At 37.8% G+C, this 25,004-nt stretch overlaps 1 protein-coding gene across 2 annotated transcripts in view; it reads right to left on the bottom strand.

Annotated features, from left to right (window-relative positions):
• Positions 1-23,156, bottom strand: part of LOC127428460 (collagen alpha-1(V) chain-like) — a 143,601-nt gene extending 120,445 nt beyond the window's left edge. For both annotated transcript variants that reach the window (XM_051676845.1, XM_051676846.1), the window contains exon 1: positions 22,749-23,156. In XM_051676845.1, coding sequence (XP_051532805.1) covers positions 22,749-22,845 — 97 coding nt within the window. In that variant the 5' untranslated portion in view covers positions 22,846-23,156. The remainder of the gene's footprint in view (positions 1-22,748) is intronic.
• Between the last annotated feature and the right edge of the window lie 1,848 nt (positions 23,157-25,004).

The raw sequence follows: 25,004 nt of genomic DNA, 5'->3' as shown, positions 1-25,004 counted from the left end.
TACAATGTCCAAAAAAACACAATAGTTTTTGCTACTTTTTCATAAGTGAATTCTAATATAATCTTTAGAAGATATATGAACACTGTTAAAATCATAAATCCCAAAAAATAATTAAAATCATGCATCTTATAACACTTAATCATAAATATGTTCACTGATTCATCTATATTAAAGCCAGATAATTACAGGTAATGACTACAATCATGTGTGACATAACATATTTTTACACAATAAATAGTATTGCCAGATTATAATGACTCTGGAACAAAAGCCTCTCTGTCCTGCAACCGTGAACCAAGAGTGTGTGCACGTGTGTGTTTAATTCATTCTGGAGAGAGCTGAACGTTTCTGTGGTTTTTGTGGCCAGTTCATAATGTGCCATTGCGGAGAGAGACAGACGGAGAAAGAGAGAGAGACTATTTTATATTCTCAGTATGAGGCCAGTGGAAGGAATGTCAGCTTTCCACACGCCGCTCCGGAATCCCAAAGTTGTTCTCGCATGTCTAGACCTGCAGGGTTCCCTGAACATTCAGTTATTAATTGCTCATCACCGATTTCACTTTACATGAAATCCAGGGAATCCTGCAGGTAACTTTACAACACAAATGAGTTTGCAAGCATTAGCGTTTGCAGGAGTGCACGGTTAAAATCAAGCGATGATGTCACTACTTGAACATCTTCTCGTGGATCTACACAATGCACAGCTTAAAGTCTCAAAATCTTGCAGAAATTTATCAAGAGGGTATGATGTTTACAGTATTGATATGTGATGTGTCCTAACCAGGTATGATGCAACATGTTTCTAAAGACATAATTGTTAACTGTCCACACTGAAAGTGAAAATTCTGTGCTTATCAAAAAAGTCACAGCCAATCAGAACATATTTGATGTTTTAACCTCGTGCGACCCGGAGACACATGCGTCAACGTTGTATTTTTGGCTTCGCTACACGCAACGCATAATTTCATTTCATTTAAACGGACTGATCTCAGTTTAGAAGACTCTGGGCTGTCAGTAAAGTGTTAAACTTTTGACGTACAGAGTCACGAGACAAAACAACATGGCGCCGATCACAGCGGAGTTTGTCTTTAGGAGAAATGCCAACAAAACTACATCTGGTAAGAAATCGAATGAAATTTTTACACTGAAGCCTGTTTGAGTCAAAAGACTACAGTCACTAGTTTCATCCGATATGCTATTTTTTAAACTTGAGCGATTTATCGCGAAACGCCACATTGCTAAACACAATGTACACTAATGTGTACATTAGCGCATTTGTTCCTTAGAAATCCTATATTTACTGTGCATTATCATATTAAGAATCAATGGGTTCATCCAAAAGCTAAAACAAATTTGCTTTCAGAGATTTTTTAAATGGAGTTAGGATGAAAATAAGGTTTATTTCAAACTGTTCTGAGACCAGTGCAGACAGACAGCACACTGGAGGATAAGTGATTCAATAAATAGGGAGCAAGGGAGCACCCTATAGCTCTCTATGCAGCTAAGTGCATTCACTCCTAAAATCCAACCAAAAGTTCAGTTTCAGGCTGCAGATGATGTTTGGATCATTCAACATGTTTGTCAAACATGGGACAATAGTAATCAGTACATAGACTCAGAATTTATAATGTATAATTTTATTTTATGGCAGTGAATGGATGATGCTGGCCATTACTTAGAATCAGAATTAATTATGATAATTTCTGATGTAACGTCTCAAAAACATGAATAACCAACAATCCTGGAAACATAAACAATTTGATTAAAAAAAATCTTAATTTCTATAATTTGGTATTATTTAAAATTTCACAACTTAATCCCACTGTCCACATACAGCATGTGGACATCAATTTTTAGGAAAACTTTTTCGCTCTAGAGATTTATTTTATTTATTTTTTTGCATGCTGATTAGGTGCTACCAGATTCAAATCAAGAAGGGAAATGGAAAATGCACACAGCAGTCACACTTGGGTCTCAGGAGGTTGATATACAGCTATGTGGAGCACAACTTTGGATTACAACGTTGGACCTTTTTTGTTTGATTTTACATTTTGTTGCATTGGACCAACTTCCCACTCCACACAGCTGAAAATTATGCATCAAATATGTTCTGATGGGCTGTGTACAGTTAAGTGAATCTATGTAAGAGGCTCACAGACACACACACACCCACACACACACCAGAGAGTCAAGCATGTTACCTTTATCATACTGCTAAAATGAACTATTACAGCACCAACTGCTGCCCTCCAGTGATTCCTCATTCACAGGATAATAAAAACCTTACAAAAGCTCAAGGAGTCTTCAAAAGCTTACGTGTACTGACCCTTCACAGAAATTTACCATGGTAGCCAAAAACTGTCATAAAATTGCGGAAAGATTCTGAAAGTTCTTAAACTGTTTCAAGGAGATTCAATATAAATTTAATATGTACAATAACTGTATTAATAATAGCTTTTTCTCCTATCTCTCATTCTCAGTCTAATCACTACCAGGTGAGAGCACTAATGAGGAGTTCTCCTGATTGGTCTGTCTGTGAGCTGATGGAGGATAAAAGCTGCTGGAAAGCTTCATTCCCCGTCTCTCCTCTCCTGGCTTAGATGTGTTGTTATAGGTGCTTGTGAGTTTGTTGCGTCTTGCTTGAGATTGCATTCATGCCTATTGAGTGTACTGATGTTAAAAGGTGATAAAATGTGTTGTTTTAAGTCAAATGTGCCTTGGACTGATTATGTTGGGAGCATTTGTAGGGAGGTGGGTGCCATTTTGTTTCAATCTGTTTTCTCTTGTTTATGGATAGAAAGGGAGTTGGAGTACATTTATGATGTTTATTTAAATGTTCTTTTCTAGTTAGTTGACTCCCCTTTAGGAACTTAACTTATTGTTTGTTATTTTGGCCTTTGCCCCTTCCTGAAGCCTTTTTGCCTCTGTTCTCATTTAATATTAAATGCCTTATTTTTGCTTTCCAAAAACTTGACTATTTTTGAGTGCTGGGACAGAAGAGGGGAACCAAAACATTGTTGCGGTTTTCCCAACCTAGACTGGGACAAATCATAACATGGAGAGATACATTAGTAGTCACTTCCATAAGCCATAAAACACACTTAAACGCTGGGCAAGGAGACATATTGGTCATAACCCCTGGTATAGCCATAATGCCTTGTTTCAGGATCATGAATGTGGCATGTAAGGTGTGAGGTCATCACACACACATGCAGGAAAAGTACCCTGATACAGAACTGTCTCGGACAGATTCCTGCCTCAGTGGCTCCACTTTTCACACAGCACATTATCAGATGCAGACCCCCACAGTCTGGTTTAAAACACACACACACACACTCGCAAATTCACACCAAAAATTGTTTCACTGTTAGAACAACATCTGAAATAAAATAAAGCAAAAAAAAAAAAAAAAAACTCAAAGCAAGAATGGAAATGTGCCACCTTTCCAAACAACGTGTCCTAAACCAGGGGTTTTCAAAAGACCTCAACACAAAATCCATTGAGAAATAAAGGCATGCTAACACCCTTGACAGTACCTGACATACCATTTAAATAAAATAACTAAGGTTATGCATGCTCTGCATACCGATACATAAATATATTGACCTTCGCTTACAGTATTCAGCGTGACGTTTGAATCTGTTTCTGAAAACACATCATATCAGTCTGTGGTTCAATACCGACAAGCTAGTTGTAAATCATCCACCACTGTCAATAAACGTGAGCGGTGCTTGTTTTGATGCAAGTATGAAAAACAGCTTTGCACTGTGGTTTGGCTGGTCATTGTTAGTTTTAGGTTTGTCAACCCTGACTCTTTACATTACGACGGAAAAAGTAAACCGGATTAACTTTGAACATCAGGCGATTGGTTAAGGAGTGTCTTATTAGTTTCACAGATTTTAGCTTTCCTATTCTGTTCAGTAATTTTTGATCTAAATACATTTTTCAGATGTAATAAAAATGGTTTTGTTTATCTAACAAATTGGAATTGATTCAATAAGTCTAAGTTGTCGTAAAAAAAAAAAAGGGACACCTTTGCTGTTGCCAGTCAAAATTGCAAATGCGCAAACCATAGAAAATGAATGGGAAAGACTAAAAAACAGAGCTTTATTTTATTATTTGTCAAATACAATATATGAATCAGCAACAATGGGAAAAAACACACAGAGAAGGTCTAAAAAACATAAAATCTAGTGCTGTAATTCGATTATTTTTTTTAATCGCAATTAATCGCATACTTTTTTTGTAGTTAATCGTGATTAATCACAGATTTTGATAGTGCTGAAATTTGACAATATATATACTTATTTTCTTGTCAAAATGCATTTATTTCCATCTTAGGAAAGAAAACAAAACAATATGTAACAATGTAATGCTTTATTAACATTTTCTGAACAAAGCATTCCACAAAAAATGCACTAAAATAGCACCAATTCTAGTTATTAAACATTTCCCAAAGTCTAAGTGTGAGTTTGACTAATTGAAAGAACTAGTCCCCACATAGGTTGCATATTCATTACAATGTGCATTCAATCTCTTAAACTCTCATCCTCCACAATATTAATCTGCTGGTAGACTGTGGCTATCCGCTTTGTTACAGCAATCGTGAAGCTGCGTTCATGATTCGTGTCAGAGCGTCAACGGCAGCATCAAGCTTTGAACTCACCATGAAAAGCGCTTCCAGACAAAAACGTCTCATTCTGGTTTACACTATTAGAACAACATCTGAAAAACAATAATAAAGCAAAAACCTAACCAGGTGCAGCACAGCCAATGAGCGTAAAACTAACAGCACATACCTTGAATTTCACTGACTCATGTGATACTACTTCAGACGGCATCCTTTTATATGAGCTTGCAGTCTGAATTGAATGTGATAAAATGAGATAAAAGATTAAGAAAGAGCGTGCACCGTAAAGTACCCCGAAATACGTCTTTTCTATTGTGTTGTGTCTGCTGGCTGTGCTCAAAAACATGAAGCATGACTATTGTGATACGATTAAAAAACAAATGAATCTTATGAGCCAGTTCTTTAAATGAATTGCTCGAAACGACCATCTCATCAGGTCAGTCTGATGAATATTTCACTGAATGAACTCACTGAATCAAACAGAGCAGTTCTGACGTTAACTAAACCGCAAGTCATGTCCTACTTGAAATAAATAAATTTTTTGTTTACTTAAATGTTCGTAAATATGTACAGTAATCAAAGATACACATTTGCAACAGTTTTTGGTCCCACTTTATACAGTATTAGGTGTCTTTAACTACTATGTAATTACATTAAAATATACACAATACAATGTATTTATTGAGTAACTACTTGTTATTTTTCTGCAAAATTCTCACAAGATTTATATTTGCTGCTACTAAGGTTGAGGTACAAGTAGGTTTAGGAGTAGGGTTAGGGTTTAAGCCCAAAGTATGCTTCGGTCTGACGCGAACACCGAGTGTCCATGTACAGGATGCATGACGCAAATCTCATCATCAGCAGAGTGCGTGAGCACTAAACGCGCACTGCCCGATTTTTCTAACCGCGCATCTTAGAACACGCAGAATGTGCATGCTCCTGGAGTTATTTGCACTAATTAGTGTCAATAATTAAAATAAATAAATTAAATAAATAAAATGAAAACATTAAACATTAAAATATGTTACCAAATTATTTATCTCCTATACACACATAAGGGGCTCCCTCTACCTTTTTTTTTTTTTTTCAAAACGCAAACTTTCTAAAAGAAGAGATAAACAGAGAGTGGTGGATTATGGTAGTCAGAAGAGAGAAAAGTGACACATTTTCAGTCATTACCTCACCAGCTACTGTATATTTGAACCCCATTAAACTAATGTAAACTTTGTTTTTATTAATACCAGAGTAATAGAAGGCAAAGTATAGTGGTATAAATTAACATTAATAGTTTTAATTAATAATTAAAATTATAAAAGCATGATGCTGCAGAAATAGACACCAAGTAATCAACAAAATGTAGTGTGCAGTTAGATTGTTAGGACAGAAACAGAATGAACTTAGAAGACCTTTTATCATTTTTCACTTTATCACATCTCGTCTAGTTAGGACATCGTGTTACAGTTCTACAATCTCACACAATAACACCCATTTTCATAAACACACAGATTAACCCACATTTATATGCTTAAACCTGTACAAAACTGACGGTAAAGGCCAGTGCTGCGTTTCCCAAAAGCATCGCAAGCTTAAGGATTAGTTCACCCAAAAATGAAAATTCACAAAATCAGTTACTCACACTTATGCCAACCCAGATGTGTATGACTTTCTTTCTTCAGCAGAACACAAATGAAGTTTTTTAGAAAAATATCTCAGCTCTTTTGGTCCAAACAATGCAAGTGAATGGGTGGCAAAATTCTGAATCTCCAAAAATCACATAGGTCAGCATAAAAGTAATCCATAAAACTCCAGTGGTTAAATCAATGTCTTCAGAAATTATATGATAGGTGTGGGTGAGAAACAGATCAATATTTAAGTTCATTTTCACTCTACAATCTCCTCCATGCTCAGTCAATCACTTTATCTTTCACTTTCACATTCTTCTTCTTGTGTTTTTGGTGATTCACATTCACATTCTTCATGCATACGCCCCTACTGCCTTTATGTGCTTTTTTGAGCGTCAAAATTTTGGCACCCATTCACTTGCATTGTGAGGACCTACAGAGCTGAAATAATCTTTTTAAAATCTTAATTTGTGTTCTGCAGAAGAAAGAAAGTCGTACACATCTGGGATGGCATGAGGGTGAGTAAATGATGAGAGAATTTTCATTTTGGGGTGAACTATTCCTTTAAGTTGATCGTAGAGACCACTGTCGCCAATGATTTATACAATCTACTTAGGCTTAAGATGCTTTTGGGAAACGCTCAGGTCAGTTGATATGTGTGTGGATATAACTGCTTTGAGAGCGAGATACTTACAGTATACACACACACACACACACAAACTTAAACACTTAACTCAAGCCGTTCCCACACCAAATCAGCGTTTTTGTGATAAATGTTAAATTTGGACCACGTTTTTAAAGCTACGTGTTTTTCATACGGAAACTCGCTTGCGTATATTTTTCTTCTCTCTTAATGAAACAGTATTTTATTCCTCTGCTGTTCCACAGCAAGGGGAGGAAAAACATCTGGAACACATTTTTCCTTTTTTCTCCTCTCTTTTTTCTTTCTATTTCTCTGGGATCAGCAGACAGCACAATGACGGCTATAGCTTCCAGATGTGAGAACACAAGCTCTCTCTCTTTCTCTCTCTTTCTATCTATCTACAGTATATTGTATCTCTATGCACCCTCCAAAATGCTAACAATTTATAGAAAACCATTAATGCTGCCCCATCTGTGGCTATTCTTTCCAAACACACACATATCCCATGATGCAGGGTCCTCTGGATTTGCTCTTGTCATGCTGACACTGAGTTTGCGGCACTAGTACAGGTATGTAGGGAATGTTATTTTAAAGGAAGTGAGTGCACATGTGTGTGAGGTTTGTGACAGCCCAGGGGAACCTTAGGCCATTGCAGGGGTGCTTAACTTGAGAGAGCCCCCCCCAATTAATCACAACAAAGCCTTAACAGAGCCAAAACATGGCATCCATTTAAAAGCGCCGTGAAAGAATCCATTCATACTGAACAGAGCAGACAGAAACGCTATACTCGAAAACTTTTCATCTCTGGGAACCAGAGATCTAAACACACACACACGCATGCATGGCAGAAAACAATGCAGTGTATGTGAGCAGCAGGGGGTGGTGGGCTGTATCAGGATCAGGTGTTATCCGAAAGAATAACAGTATGTGTGCCCCCTTACAAAAGTGATACAACTAAATTTTTTGACAAAAATGTGAATAATGTTAAATTCCCCAAGCAAAACGCGCCGCCAAAACCGTTGCTACACGGTTGCTAAGATGTTCTGAATGGTTGTAAGTGTGTTGCTATGTAGATGTTAGGGTGTTCTGGATGGTTGCTAGGGTGTTCTGGGTGGTTGCTTATCAGTGTTGGGGAGTAGTTTTTCAGCATTTATCAGTAGTGTGACAGTTTTGTAACATTGTAGCTTTTCCAGTAACAACCTACATTTTCCAACGAATAGCGGTGTATTGTCACAAAATGCTACATTTCTCACACTGTGTTGTGAAGGCAGCAATGGAGCTCTGGGAGTAATCAAACGCGCTCACCTAAACAGTCCTCTCTCTCTCTCATACTGTTTGTAGCGCTGGGAAACCCAAATAATTTAAGTAAATCGGTTCTTTCGGACTGTTCATGTAAATGAGCCGGTTATACTGAACGATTCACTTATATTTAGCGTTGAGAACTCCAATTCATTTTAGTGAGTTGGTTCGTTCGGACGGTTCCCTCGCAATAGTTTGCGTTCCATCGCAATAAGTTTTGCATTCCCTCACAATAGTCTGCATCCCCTCGCAAATCGTTTTGCGTTCCCTCACAATAGTTTGTGTTCAATTGCAATTGATTTTTAATGCCCTCTCAATAGTTTGCATTCCTTCACAATAGTTTTGCATTCCATCGCAATAGTCTGCAATCCCTCGCAATAGTTTGCATCCCCTCGCAAATCATTTTGCGTTCCCTCACAGTAGTTCACGTTCCCTCAGAATAAGTTTTGGGTTCCCTTGCAATAAGCACTGCGTTCCATCTTATTAAGTTTTGTGTTCCCTCGCAATAAGTTTTGTGTTCCCTTGCAATAGTTTACATTCCCTAATAATACGTTTTGCGTTCCCTTGCAATAGGTTTTATGTTCCCTCGCAATGGTTTGTGTTCCCTTGCAATAAGTTTTGCGTTCCTTCACAATAGTTTTGCGTTCCCTCGCAATAGTTTGCATGGCCTCGCAATTAGTTTTGCATTCCCTCACAACAGTTGTGTTCCCTCGCAATTAGTTTTGTTCCCTCGCAATCGTTTTGCGTTGCCTCACAATAGTTTATGTTCCATTGCAATTGGTTTTGCGTGCCCTCGCAATAGACTGCATTCCCTCGCAATAAGTTTTGCGTTCCCTCGCAATATTTTGTGTTCCCTCGCAATAAGTTTTGTGTTCCCTTGCAATAAGCACTGCGTTCCATCTCATTAAGTTTTGTGTTCCCTCGCAATAAGTTTTGTGTTCCCTTGCAATAGTTTACATTCCCTCACAATATGTTTTGTGTTCCCTCGCAACAGTTTACATTCCCTCACAATACGTTTTGTGTTCCCTTGCAATAGTTTACATTCCCTCACAATAAGTTTTGTGTTCCCTCGCAATAGTTTACATTCCCTCACAATAAGTTTTGTGTTCCCTCGCAATAGTTTACATTCCCTCACAATAAGTTTTGTGTTCCCTCGCAATAGTTTACATTCCCTCTCAATAAGTTTTGCGTTCCCTCGCAATAGTTTGTGCTTCCTCGCAATAAGTTTTGCATTCCCTCGCAATAGTTTACATTCCCTCGCAATAAGTTTTACATTCCCTCACAATAGTTTACGTTCCCTCACAATAAGTTTTGTATTCCCTCGCAATAGTGTACGTTCCCTCGCAATACGTTTTGCATTCCCTCGCACTAGTTTACATTCCCTCGCAATAAGTTTTGTGTTCCCTCGCAATAGTTTGTGTTCCCTCGCAATACATTTTGTGTTCCCTCACAATAGTTTGTGTTCCCTCGCAATAAGTTTTGCATTTCCTTGCAATAGTTTACATTCCCTCGCAATAAGTTTTGCGTTCCCTCGCAATAGTTTGTGTTCCCTCGCAATAAGTTTTGCATTCCCTCGCAATAGTTTACGTTCCCTCGCGATAAGTTTTGTATTCCCTCGCAATAGTTTACGTTCCCTCGCAATAAGTTTTGCATTCCCTCGCAATAGTTTACATTCCCTCGCAATAAGTTTTGTGTTCCCTCGCAATAGTTTGTGTTCCCTCACAATAGTTTACATTCCCTCGCAATAAGTTTTGCGTTCCCTCGCAATAGTTTGTGTTCCCTCGCAATAAGTTTTGCATTCCCTCGCAATAGTTTACGTTCCCTCGCAATAAGTTTTGCGTTCCCTCGCAACAGTTTGTGTTCCCTCGCAATAAATTTACCATATTTTTACTACAGTGACCATATTTTAACCATGAAGCTATTTAAAGAGGAAAATATTTGAAAATATATAGCAATCAGATGATATTATTTCATTGTGTGATCAAAAGTTCTGATTGCAGGATTAAATAAAACAACCTGGTAGTTATAGGGTGACATTAAACAATTAGTCTGATACATTTTACTTACTTTGGTTTCACAGTGAAATAATCTGCCTTATTGTTTAATGTCCCCCTATAACTACCAGGTTATTTTATTTAATCTTGCAATCAGAACTTTTGATCGCACAATTAAAAAATATAATCTGATTGCTATATATTTTAAAATATTTTCCTCTTTAAATGGTTTCAGTGTAGTTAACTACTTTTTGTTAGTAACTTGTTGTGTTGCTAACTTCTTTTTTAAAAGAGCAGCTTGACTGTAGTTTAACTACTTTAGATTATAAATCACTTGTAACTTGTGAAGCTACAGTTTCAAAGTAGCTTCCTCAACAATGCTAGAATGTTCTGGATGGTTTCTAGGGTGTTCTGAGTAGTTGCTAGGTGGTTACTATGATATTATGGGTGGTTGCCAGGGTGCTTCTGTGCCATTGCTATGGTGTTCCGAGTGGTTGCTAGGGTGTTCACTTGTGTAAAGAGCCGACTCCCAATTCTCTATGATATTCTGTGCCCATCTGCAACAAACTCCCTAAGTTAAGAAAACCTTTATTCGTTATAATTGCATGGTTTTTGTAACTAAAGGGGTTTCTTGCAACCAGTCACTTGTCCCTAAATATGGCTCAGGAAAATCTTAATATCACTTCAAAATTAATAGTACATTTAAATAATAGCACAATAGTATGTGATGCAACTCAAGTTCTTGAGTGTAAGATTGATACCCAGTAAGTCACTTTTCAAGTCAAACCGTTGTGAAATGGATCCCACTTTTATTTAGTCTTTCTCTCTGCTCCAAGTGATGTGTTTTCCAGACGCTGAGTCTCGAGGAGGGGCACTGTAAACCTCTGGGGTGGTCATAATCTGAAGGTTACCACCCACAGTATGTCACCTTTAACCTCTGCCTTGCTGACCTCATCTCCTGTAGGTCTGCTGTCATTAGCTACTATAACTCACCCCCCTTCTACCCTCATTCTCTCACTTTTACACTTTCCCTTGCTTCCTCTGTTTTTTTGCTGCCTTCAAACAAGTCCTGAACTTCTCAACCTCCTTTCTCACTACCGCAAAAAATCGTTTCATTCGGATAATTCACTTCAAAGAGCGGGTTCAAAAAACAATTCACCGATTCATGCAAATCAGTGATATGCATGAAAAAATAACACACACATACACTGGCGGCCAGAAGTTTGGAATAATTTACAGATTTTGCTCTTATGGAAAGATATTGGTACTTTTATTCACCAAAGTGGCATTCAGCTGATCACAATGTATAGTCAGGACAATAATAACGTGAAAAATTACTATTAAAATTTGAAAAAAAAATTCAGAACTTCTTAAACTATTTCAAAGAGTTCTCATCAAAAAATCCTCCATGTGCAGCAATGACAGCTTTGCAGATTCTTGGCATTCTAGCTGTCAGTTTGTCCAGATACTCAGGTGACATTTCACACCACGCTTCCTGTAGCACTTGCCATAGATGTGGCTGTCTTGTCGGGCACTTCTCACACACCTTACAGTCTAGCTGATCCCACAAAAGCTCAATGGGGTTAAGATCCATAACACTCATTTCGACTTATCTGTTGTCCAATGTCTGTGTTTCTTTGCCCACTCTAACCTTTTCTTTTTGTTTTTCTGTTTCAAAAGTGGCTTTTTCTTTGCAATTCTTCCCATAAGGCCTGCACCCCTGAGTCTTCTCTTTACTGTTGTACATGAAACTGGTGTTGAGCAGGTAGAATTCAATGAAGCTGTCAGCTGAGGACATGTGAGGCATATATTTCTCAAACTAGAGACTCTGATGTACTTATCCTCTTGTTTAGTTGTACATCTGGCCTTCCACATCTCTTTCTGTCCTTGTTAGAGCCAGTTGTCCTTTGTCTTTGAAGACTGTAGTGTACACCTTTGTATGAAGTCTTCAGTTTTTTTAGCAATTTCAAGCATTGCTTAGCCTTCATTCCTCAAAACAATGATTGACTGATGAGTTTCTAGAGAATGCTGTTTCTTTTTTGCCATTTTTTACCTAATATTGACCTTAAGACATGCCAGTCTATTGCATACTGTGGCAACTCAAACACAAACACAAAGACAATGTTAAACTTCATTTAACGAACCAAATAGCTTTCAACTGTGTTTGATATAATGGCAAGTTATTTTCTAGTATCAAATCAGCAATTTAGCACAATTACTCAAGGATAAGGTGTTGGATAAAGTGATGGCTGCTGGAAATGGGGTCTGTCTAAATTTGATCAAAAACGAATTTTTTCAAATAGTGATGGTGCTGTTTTTTACATCAGTAATGTCTTGACTATACTTTGTGTTCAGCTGAAAGTCACTTTGGTGAATAAAAGAACCAAAGTTTTTAACTGTCACTTTTTGCTTTTCTACAAATAAAAGGGAAAAAAGGACAATAAAAAGTTCTCATGTTCCTACATCATAAAGGCTCTTTTCCGTTTGGCAGCAAGCATGACGCGATTTATATTCACATACAGTAAATGACAGTTATACTGAAGTGGAAAATTATATATACTGCATAAATACAATGAAATGAACTGAACTAATATTGGCCACAATTAAACAGATCGTATGGTTAAAGTCAGGGTAACTGTGTTAAGATCTTCATTAATAAATGTGAAATATCTTCGCATTTGACCTAAAGCTGGATCGTCAATCTTCATTTTATACTAACTTATAATATGACAGTAGCATACTTTATCTAGCAAGATTAAACAAAACAATTATAAGTAGGCTATATACAGTAAAGTCAGAAACGGGGACCTTTCTAATCCAGTGCTGGTCAGCTGTAGCTTGTGCATTTTCACACTCATTGTGGTCGATATATCTTGAAATGCACGTCGTTAAACCCCTTCTCTTTTTTACTGGATGAAGTAATAGCTCCGTGTCTTCATGTATGATGGAAATTGTCCACTGTCATCCACAGAAACTCCTGTAAATAACACGTGTAAAAAGTAATTCCCCCTGAGTCATCTAGAAGCGAGATTCAATCACCAATCAGAGAAGTCGCTGCGGCTGTTACCATGGCAATAAGCGATTTCCCCAATTTGCATTCCAGAATCTACATCTTTTTTATATAGGCTGTTTGAATAAATTGTTCTAAACTTCTGTTATGTCATATTTTTAAACTAGTCAATTGCTTTAGATTAAGTAATTTTTTATTGCTTTTTTTTATTACTTTTTTGATTAGAACATTGCAACACAATGTTCACAGTTAAGGAATTTTCCACAGACCCATTTTAGAAACACTGACTTAAAGGCATAGTTCACGCCAAAATGAAAATACTTTCTTTATTTAGTCACGCTCATGTTGTTTCAAAACCGTATGACTTTCTTTCTTCCGTGGAATAAAAAAAAGAGACTAAAACTAAAGTTTTGGTAAAATACTCAAACCCTTTAGAACAGTGAAATCAATATTTAGTTAAAAACTGCTTTGTAAGTTAAAAATGTATGCTTTCACCTCACAGTTTAACTCACCAGTTTAAGTACTTCAACTAATTCAACTGAATCATTCAAATTAACCAGTTCAAAATGATTCGTTTGCAAATCTGACATCACTGTTTCTCACAAAACAATCCAGTTTTTGCAACATTCTATACAGCAGAAATAATACTGTGAACTTTATGTCTGTTTTAGCACTACAGACATGTCGGTCAGGGTTTGTTCCTTATGTCTGAAAGACGCAATATTTCGTTTTTATAGTGTGTGAACTGAACCCTTTAAGGTTTCTGAACTATCACCCTCCCAAATGTGGGTTTAGATTGAAGGGAGAAATAAAATGGCTTTCAATCATAAAACAATGCAATTCTGAAACACACTATAAACTCCAAACCACACAAACAAAAGGAGCGTTTTTTTTTTCTGAAAAAGTGTTAGTTCTGCAGTTGGCCACAGGAATAGAGCTGTCTAATGTAGTACAAAATGTACAACATTTGTGTTCTGTGATCCAAGAGCTGGACCTCCTACATGTTGATGGCAAGAACAGGGCTGACGCTGGCCTTATGTAACACCCACACATTCATAACTGCTGACATTGTAACTATTAGACTAGCTTTAGCATCTTCACTTCACTTTCACCATTCCTCGATGGTGGAACGACCTTCCAGTCTCCACCCGAGCAGCTGATTCTCTAACTTCTTTCAAGAAACATCTAAAGATGCATCTCTTTCGTGAGCACTTGACTCAATCCAACTAATGCACAAACTGTCTTCTTTCTTCCTAACAAAAATAAGTTCTCAATCCAGTCTCTCACCTTCCTCCCTACATGTACTCAGCACTTCTCATTTTATTGCCATCTTATGACGAATCGCCTTTACTGCATCCCTCATTTGTAAGTCACTTTGAAAAAAAAAAAAAGTCTGCTGAATGAATAAATGTAAATTAGCAACTAAACAAAACTTGACACATGACTGCAGATAATGAGTATTAATGAGTATTATGAGCTTGAGTTTGTGTAAATAGTTTGTAAAACCATTCTTATGTAAATTGTTGCATTGAACTGAATGAAATAATTTACGTACAGTAAGAATGGCTTTATAAATGATTTACAAAAAAATAAATAGTTTTGCTTCCAAAATTGTGATTTCATGAATAAGGCTTGCTGGGTCTGAATCCCAATCCATCGCAAACCTAGCGCAAAAGTGTGTGGGCAATATTTGCCAAAAAAAAAAACATGCCTAATTGGAAAATACCACCAGAGAACTAATCTTCTTGCATTGTGCAAAGGTTTTTGAACAATATTACCCAGTGCCGGCCCTACCTATTAAGCGACATATGTGGCTGCATAGGGTCCCCGTGGCCACCAGGGGCCCCCCTACCAAGGGTTTAGTATAGCCAAATAATTATTTGCAATAAGTGTAAACAGAACTGAGCACACAGCCCGGCTCTATGCACGCTAATAGTCCGATGGAACCTATTAAAACTATTTAAAATATCACATACGCTTTGAAGAAAAGACATGCAGAGATAAGTATGTGAATTTGACCTTCCTTGGCTTGACATCTGATGTGGCAACATTAATAAGACAGTTGGTTAGTTGCATGGGCGAACCAGGTTCAAGTCCACCTTTTGCCAATTTCACTATTTTCCCCTTATCGTTACATATAAGCAAAGACAGACAGTGGCTATACATGCCATCAGAAAATCATTTATTTTAAATAAAAATGAACAAGAAAAATGTAATAAAGTGTCTAAGGAGAGTGATATCACTGAAAGTTAACGCGGTGTTCTCATCATGATCGGGGGGCTCACTAAATGTTGGGCAGTGCAGAGAAGGGGGTGGTGGGCGCATGCACGCCTTTCCCATTCTGAAATGCGTGGTTGCCGGCTTTACCCAGCGGCTCGGCATCTCACAGGCCGGCAGAAAGCGAGGGTCATGGCGGCGACTCGGTTACCTGTTTCCTGGACCTGAAGAGACAGCTCTAAATCCGTGTTCGGCATTTAAAGAGAGCAGAGACGAGGTACCATTACGTGACACATCAGACTATAACCTATTTTATTATACACCAGGGTGTAAATAGCATATACCACTATTTACAGCAAGTGTAAATATCATCTACTGTAGCCTACATCATTGTATCATTTGGTAATTTAATTCTTTCATATTCATTAAATATAACTATTCATTTGCGCATGTGATATGTGTTTGTTTGTAAAAAATTATGTTCTTTCTTTTTTGTATTTCTGAAGTAGATATACCTGTGCTCATAAACTACAGTTGATAGTTATGCATTTTTAAGCTTTATGCTTTTGTATAAATAGACTTGTTCATTTGCACAATTTAAACTTGCTTAGGGGGCTTTACTCTGTATTCCTTAGTGAATTTGCACATTTTCTATCAGATCTAGTAGTTAATGTAGATAGAGCTTTAACTATTGGTGACTTCAACATTCACATAGATAACAAAATGACACACTGGGATTAGCATTTATCAATATTCTCAACTCTCTTGGAGTCAGACAAAATGTGACAGGACCAACTCATCGCCATAATCATACGCTATATTTAATTCTGTCATATGGAATTGATGCTGATACTATAGAAATTCTACCGCAGAGCAATGACATCTCAGATCATGACCTCATCTCTTGTTTGTTGCGATCAGCTAATGTCACTACACCATGCTATCGTTCAGGTTGAACTAATCTTTCGACCACTAAAGATAGCTTCACTAATAATCTTCCAGAATTGTGTCACATACTAGTAAGCCAAAAAGTCTAGAAGAACTTGATGTAATAACAGAAAGCATAAATACAGTCTTCACTAGCACTTTTGATAGTGTTGCAATCAACTGTCACAGCACCTCAGAAAACAGTCTCATAATTTTGCTCACGAGCAACTTCAATGTTTCGCTGTCATAGGTCATGAAGAGCTAACATATAAAAAAATTAAAAGCCACAACATGTATGTTAGATACAATACCAACTAAGCTCTCAAAAGAGGTATTCGCAGAACCTCTTCTTAATATTATTAACTCCTCGCTATCCTTAGGACATGTCCCAAGAAACTTTAAAATGGCAGATATCAAACCGCTTATTAAGAAGCCACAGCTTCATCCTAGATAATTGGTTAGTTACAGACGATTTCAAATCTACCATTTATGTCGAAAATACTAGAAAAGGTAGTGTCCTCCCAACTATGTTCATTTCTACAGATAAATGGTATATATGAACAATGTCAGGATTTAGGCCCCATCATAGTACAGAGACTGCACTTATCAGAATTACAAATGACTTGCTCTTATCATCTGATCTGCATTTCTCTTCTAGTGCTGCCTTCGACATGATAGATCACAATAATCTCTTGAATAGGCTAGAGAATTATGTTTGCATTAGTGGACTTGCATTAGCATGGTTTAGGTCCTATTTATCAGACCACTACCACTTTGGATGCGTAAATGAGGAATTGTCAAATCAAACAAAATTTAAATATGGAGTGCCACAGGGATCAGTTTTAGGACCTCTGCTTTTCTCCTTATATATGCTTCCCCTGGGAGATATTATCAGGAATCATGGAATAAGTTTCCACTGTTATGCCGTCGATACCCAACTTTATATTTCTACTAAACCCAACAAAAATTCACAATTCTCCAAATTAGCAGAGTGTATCAATGAAATCAAAGATTGAATGGCCAGAAATTTCCTTCAACTCAATTCCGACAAAGCAGAAGATTGGACTAAAAACCTCTAAAAATAAGCAGCTAAAATATAATTTGACTCTCGATGGATGTACTGTTACATCGTCTTCTACAGCAAAGAACTTAGGTGTTATATTTGATACCAATCTGTCTTTTGAAAATCAAATTTCCAATGTTTGTAGAACAGCATTATTCCACCTGAGAAATATTGCTAAATTACGACACATGCTTCCTGTTGCCGATGCCAAAAAATTAATCCATGTGTTCATGACCTCAAGACTAGATTATTGTAATGCATTACTGGGAGGCTGTCCAGTAAGTTCAATAAATAAACTTCAATTGGTTCAAAATGCAGCTGCCAGATTGCTGACTAGAACCAAGAAATATGATCGTATTAGCCCCATTTTATCATCGTTACATTGGCTACCTGTTAAATTTCGTATTAATTTAAAATTCTGTTAACTGCATACAAAGCTTTGAATGGTCTAGCTCCACAGTACTTAAATGAACTTCTGACATGCTATATTCTGTCACGTTCATTACTATCACAAAATTCTGGCTTGTTAATTATTCAAAGAATATGTAAATCCACAAAAGGAGGTAGATTCATTTTATACTTGGCTCAAAAACTATGGAATAGTCTCACTGACACTGATCGGGATGTAGACACACTCACTCAGTTTAAGTCTAGACTAAAGACTCATCTATTTAGTCAGGCATACACCTAATTTATCCTTCAACTCACAATTAGGCAGCTTTAGTTAGGTCTGCCGGAACCAGAAACATCCATCATGATCTATAACTCTGCATAAAATGTAATGGCATCTACGCTAATATTAATTATTTTGTTTCTATGTCTCAACCTTGGGTTTCTTATCCCGAGGTTACCAGAGCCTGCCAGATCCAGCTCCATTCCTGCTTGGTGCCGGACTCCACTGCTACGTGTCGCTGAGAGATGACGACAAACTACAGCCGGTGCCAGCCAGATATCAATTCGGTCTTTTGACTTCAGAGGATGAACTGATGCCAACTCCAACTGTAAGACATGGGATACTTCATATGCCACTGCTTGAACCTTGGACTTAGGATGGACCCCACCGAACCTCTCTGAAATGACCTGCAGGTTGAACTGCGACGCACCTCATTATTCTCTGCCTGCATTACCTTTGTCTATTGATGGACTACACTCTTGAAATGGAATACATAGACTATAATTTAATTTCCAACAAAAGCCTTCATTCGCCAACTAACAAAGGACAATGCATCTCTGTGAACTTTTGCAGTTAATCCAGGATGGACTTCAAAGACATTAGTCTTTATATATATATATATATATATATATTATTATTATTATTTTTTTATTTTTTTTTTTTTTTTTTTTTTTTTACAATGGACCTTAGTCGCCTTCAGCTTGCTCACAGCGGTTCTAAATACAATTATTATTTAATTTCTATACACAATTTACAATCATATTTAATCAAACTACACAATGACGACTCTAAGTCTTAATAGATATTACAGTTTTATTTTCTGTTAATGCCTGATTTTCTGGAAAGCTGCTTTGAAACGATGTGTGTTGTGAAAGCGCTATACAAATAAAAATGACTTGACTTACTGATGTTGGGTGTGTTTGGATAGGTGTACTTGTAAGTAGGGGGCCCCATTTTGAAAAAAAAAATAAAACATCTGAGAATCATCGCAAACTAATCTTCTTGTGTCGCACAAAGGTTTTTGGACAATATTACCATAAAAAACATGAATACTTGAAAAATAACGCATCAGAGAACCATCGCAAACCAATCTTGAGCAATCAAACTTTGAATGCGGAGCAACTAGACAAAGACACACAGTTTGTTCTCATTACAAGAGAAACATTTTTGAAAGGCTCCAAGGGTGTGAATGTTTGGCTCCTTAGTTGGGTTTAGGTATGTCCAGCACACAACAACAAGAGTTACCAAAAATAGAGAAAAACACGTGGGCCATAAACAATCGTTACAACATGCCATTTGTTAAAAAGCATCCATTTACTCCTGAAAGTGCAGCACACCCAACAGCCTGAATGGGCAAGGCTGGTCCACCAAAGAGTGTTCGTAAAAACTCGTAAAACAGCCTTAGTGTGAGTAATAAAGTGCAATAACCCTACACAGGAAGTGTAACTGCATTCCCGTCGGCCATTTATACTTTACGAGCTTCTGTCTGCGCTGCTGTAATCAGTGCCGCCTGTATCCCACAATGCACTGCTCAGATCTTATTCACTTATGCCCCACCGACTGCATTACGTCATTGTAAGACGACACATTCTGGAAACATTGAGAGTAGCTGACTTGGTTAATCCTTGAAAATGTGCAAGCATAGCTGCGAATCAATTCCACCATCTTTTTTTCCCCAGGAGCATTCAGAATTGAAGCGCACTACATAGTGATCACAGCAGTATTAGGACAGAGCCCACAGCATTCTGTTTGAGTTATTGTGAAACCAAATAACTAAATCAATGTGACTCTAATAAACATTATTATTGTGAAGTTTATGCTAATGAGTTTGTAACAAATGTGGGAATGAATCACTCCAATCAATTCAATGAGATTTTTGATGAGATACTCTATAACTCTTCACTACCCAAAATATTAAAGGGATATTCTGGGTTTAATACAAGAGAAGCTCAATTTACAGCATTTATTGCATAATGTAAATAACAAAATTCCAGATTCAGTCTACTGTGCAATTAAATCCCAATAATAGCCAGAAAAAAATGAAGGACATTTAACTATAAACAAACACGGAATACAGGCTCAGTTTGAAATGGCATACTACCCATACTACTCTTACTACTTCAACCATATGTGTCTATGGCAGAAATAGTATGAGTAATATGGTAGTATGTAATTCCGAAATCAGCCTCACTGACTCTTATTTAGAAATGACGGAGAATTTGCTTAGTTAGAATGAAAGTATTTACCCGATTAAGCTTTTATACCCTATACTGACCAGACTGAGGATTTTATATATCACCAGGTGAGGTTTTTTATTATTATTCATAAGAAAGTTGGAGACACGATGTATGTGCTGTCGGGGCATGTTTCTATATAGGTGCATTTTTCTTTACATGCTCTCACTTCAATTTAGAGCATTTGTTGATTTATCAAATCAAAATAACAAAATATGCATTGAAGTGAGGAAAAAAAATATCAATGATTAAAGATTTAGATATAACAAAGAATTTTTGCTTTATCTTAAAGCAACTATCGGCACCGATTAATCTGTAAAACCGATGCATCGGCCTACCTCAAGTATATGGTTCTTGAGTTGGCTATATGGTTCTTTGGAGATTCAAAAAGGTTCATTGAAGGTTTTTTCAAGCATCAGAGAGAATGTAACTTAAAAAGGTTCTCCTATATGACAAAAGGTTGTAAAGCCCTTTGTTTTTGTTTTGTATTTTTTGCTATTTTGAGTGTATCTGCAAAAAGACATTAACTCTCTTTCCCAAATTAACTCTTTATTGAATATTTTAGACAAGCAAGTTCTTGAAAACTTCTTGAACCAAAAGTTATTGTTTTTACTGAAACAGCTAAATAATTCATTCACTGTAACGAGCGGCCAAGAAGCCATGAACAGACATGAATCTAATCACACATGCAGAGCATAATTTCCACACCCTGCCCCCTTCCCTTCTCTCTCGCCCTCCCTCCAGCCTGGGCAAAAAGAGAGAGAGAGAGAGAGAAAGAGAGAGGGGTACTCCCTGGGACAGGCTGGAGAATCGAGGAGGATGAGAATGAGATATCATATCCTGTCTGCTCTGGCTTCATCATTACTGTACAAACCACAGGTTCACATTCACAACTAATAACCTTCACACTCAAATCTGTGCACAATGCACAGTCTTGTAATGATGGAACACAAAAAATCACGTCAAACAACCGGTGCAAAACAACAACTTTAGAAATTTGGCTTTTATTTGCTTAATTACTTAATACTTCTTTAATAGATTGCATGCAAAAGGGGATACGTGATGCAAACAATAAGCATACACTCACTTGAGTTGTAATACATGTAAAATTGCTGATCAGTATGATTTGATAAATGCATTAACTTTGCTAAAATAGCTGTACTACTGTTCTACACAGTCTACTGGAACATTCCTTTAATATATAACTGCTTTGCAAGATAATTACTTGTTTCACCTCGAGCATCTCTGATCTTCATAAGACATGCTGTGACTCCACCCTGACCCACTGATGTTCTTCATTAGAAACCATATACCAAATGCCAAGGCATTTCACAGAGAGAAATTTACATTTATTTTTGCATTTATTTACATTTATGTGTTATTTACATCTTTCATTCACCGAACAAATGGGACTTGAGAGAGGAGAGTTAGTTTGATGAGTGCACTTTTATGAGCCAATGGAAAAAGGAACATAAACCTCTCTCTCTCGCTCTCTCTCTCTCTCTCTCTCTCTCTCTCTCTCCTCGTGTGTTTCTCATCTTTGTGAGTCCTGCATATTTTTCCAATTACGTTCTCCGCTCAGCACGCCTCCTGCAGAAAAACTACTTTCTGCCAGATCCCCTAAAAAGAACACCTAAAACACATAAAACATCTCAAAAGTCTACAATTCCATCCTTGATGTAGGCTATCTAAGTTAAGCCTGGTGTTCTCACATTTCACACACTGCATTGATCACAGACCACTATTAAAAACCAAAAGTGGTCCTGATGCCATTGGAGAATCCTCAAAGAACTTTTGAATCTCTAGTTCTTTGTTGTCTGTTTGTTTTTGTGCTTCAAAGAACCAAGAAACCAATACGCTTATCTGAAGCATCTCTCATGTAGCATCTCTCAGAAGAACCCTATGTGAAGAAGGTTATTTGCAACATCTGCAAAAACTATTGAAGTACTTTGATTTAAAGTCTACATTCAATTGGTCCAAAACCTGGAATGCATATTTCTATTCTTTCCTTTGTTTTTACCATTTGCATAACTGTTGAGTATGCGCCAATTGGTTCTTACAACAGATGGTGCATTACTATGATTTCATCATATCCACCTCATGCAACTATGGATTTCTTTCGCTTTGCATGGGAGACTCCTACAAATTAATGGATACAGTTATTCGCTGCTTGTCTAACGCTATCCCTCGATTTGCTACATTCAAAACAATAGTCACTACCAGTCCCGTATGGAACTTTGAGGGCGTCCGTAGTTGAAAATCCCCCTCTAGGCCCCCCTCGTCGCCTTCCTCCGGTCATTCCAGTCCCGGGACACCGGACAGACCGTGGAATTCATTCGCAAAAAATAACCGCAGCGCCGGTTTGACCGCGGCTCGCGGTCGCGGCCAATAGAATATTCAGAGTTATAATTTTACGAACAGATGATCGCCGCTTACCTGCGCTGGCTTGGGAGGTGAAAAAGAATATTAGGAGAAGCGACAGCCGCAACTCCTTAAACCTCCGCTTTACTTTCCATCTGATAGGTGTATCCATGACCACCTGCGCCCGTCCACACCGCGCGTGGATCGATAAAAGAGTCTGATATGTTTGTCAACTGCGTTATATCAGGACAGAACCAGTGACCCAAAAGTCCCGGAGAAAGGAAGCACGAGAGAGACGGGAGCTGAGGGAACGGAGCCACTCATGCAGCCATAATTTCATAAAGTCCTGCAGGAAAGTTCAGTTGGATGGATGGATGGATGGGGCACCCTCTCTCCCGTCTTTTCCCTTTCTGTTCTTTCCTTTCTTCAGAGCGCTGGTTCTCTCTCTCTCTCCCAGCTGCAGTGATGCCCCCGTCACTGAAACTTCGCGGAGCCAAAGTGGGGAAAAACTTCATTCACTGGGGCTGTCAATCACGATGCGGGAAGCCAATCAGAGGGGAGCCCCCAAAAGGCATGGCTTCTGATTGGTTGGCGCCACAAGAGGGAGGGACGTTTATAGAGTATGGCTTTTTATTTTTTTGACATTATTTCTTTTTTTAATTCGCAACTTTTGAGCGCATTGCAGACTTTCTTTTTTTCTTTTTGATATTTTATCAGACTTTTTCTCAAAGACCGAGCGTGTAAGCATAAAACTTAACATACAGTTAAAGGGATAGTTCAACAAACAATGAAAATTCTGTCATCATTTATTCACCCTCATGTCGTGAACGCAGTAGCGGATCCTGGCATAGGCAATATAGGCAAACGCCTAGGGCGGCAACGCTCTCTGGGGCAGCACAACAGGTTACCTGCTGGGCCGCCCTGCGCAGAGCTCGCAAGCTCGCCATAAGAGAAAGGTGCCCCGAATTGTGCAGCCCCTCCCCTGGCTCCATCATCATGGGAGAAAGGTGCCCCAAATCATGCCACCCTGCCCCCACCCCGAACTCGCAAGATCGCGATGGGAGAAAGGTGCCCCAAATCATGCCACCCTGCCCCCACCCCGAACTCGCAAGATCGCAATGGGAGAAATGTGCCCTGAGTTGTTCCTGACTCAAAGGCTCTATATGGTTAGGATTATGGATGTTCATAATGCATTCTCACATTCTGAAGAAACATACTGTAAGATAACCATGATAAACAGTATAGGTACACCATGACACAGGATCGCCTCAGTGGTCCTGAGAATTTTAGTATCAACCATGTGATTGCTGAGCAGAAATGACAAAGTCATTGATGATTATGCATCAGTGAAAACTAGGAGGGGAAGGTTAAATTTTAAATTAGGGATTAAGTGTAATGGCACAAGCAGCAAACTGTAAGTATTCTGCCATTTCTTTATTTACTGACTCTGTAGTTTAATTGTGCAATTTAAGTTATGTAAATATAATGTAAATGTCGCTAGGGCACCAAGTAATCCAGAACGGAACCATAGACAATTTAGCAGAGATGGACCACTTCTCTTAAAATGAATGGGAGAAATAGAGCTCTTCAGCCGTGACATCAATTTGTAGGCAAACCAGAAGAGAATTCGGCATGGGTTCCCTCTGGATTTTCCTATGGATTTTTATAATGGGGTTTTTGAACTTATGCGTTAAATAAGGTCTGTGGTAAACATTACTTGACAATACGTGGATGTTTTGTTCTACAATATAAATTACACACTTTCACACCTCAAACGTGAATGTTTTTTTTTAAAGTCTGTAATTCAATACAGCTTTAAATTTCACGTTTGAGGTATGAAAGTGTGTAATTTATATTGTAGAACAAAACATCCACGTATCGTCAAGTAATGTTTACCACAGACCTTATTTAACGCATAAGTTCAAAAACCCCATTATAAAAATCCATAGGAAAATCCAGAGGGAACCCATGGCGAATTCTCTTCTGGGTTTTTGGACTACAATCTGAACAGTTCTATTGGAACGATCAACAGTCAGTGAATTTGGAAAGGAAGTCCTGTCTTACAGCTAAAAGAGCCAATCACCTTTTAGATACAGACATCGCCTATCAATCAACTCGAGAACATGCATTAGCTATACAAGCTGGGAAAATTGCGTTTTTTAGCATAATCTGAAGTATAGAAGCAACATTTATGATACCAGTGTTGTCAGAATTTACTACTGATTTGAAATACTGTATGTTCTTTGATCGTAATATTGACCAATCGTTTTGGAGATTTCGGTCTTTACCCATTCAAGTAAGTAGGAGGTGTATTTGTATGTCGCTTGTTTA

Source organism: Myxocyprinus asiaticus, chromosome 38 (assembly GCF_019703515.2).
Source record: "Myxocyprinus asiaticus isolate MX2 ecotype Aquarium Trade chromosome 38, UBuf_Myxa_2, whole genome shotgun sequence".
NCBI classification, from domain to species: domain Eukaryota; kingdom Metazoa; phylum Chordata; class Actinopteri; order Cypriniformes; family Catostomidae; genus Myxocyprinus; species Myxocyprinus asiaticus.
The sequence above is the reverse complement of the archived record's forward strand: the minus strand, read 5'-3'. Positions and strand labels throughout refer to the sequence as shown.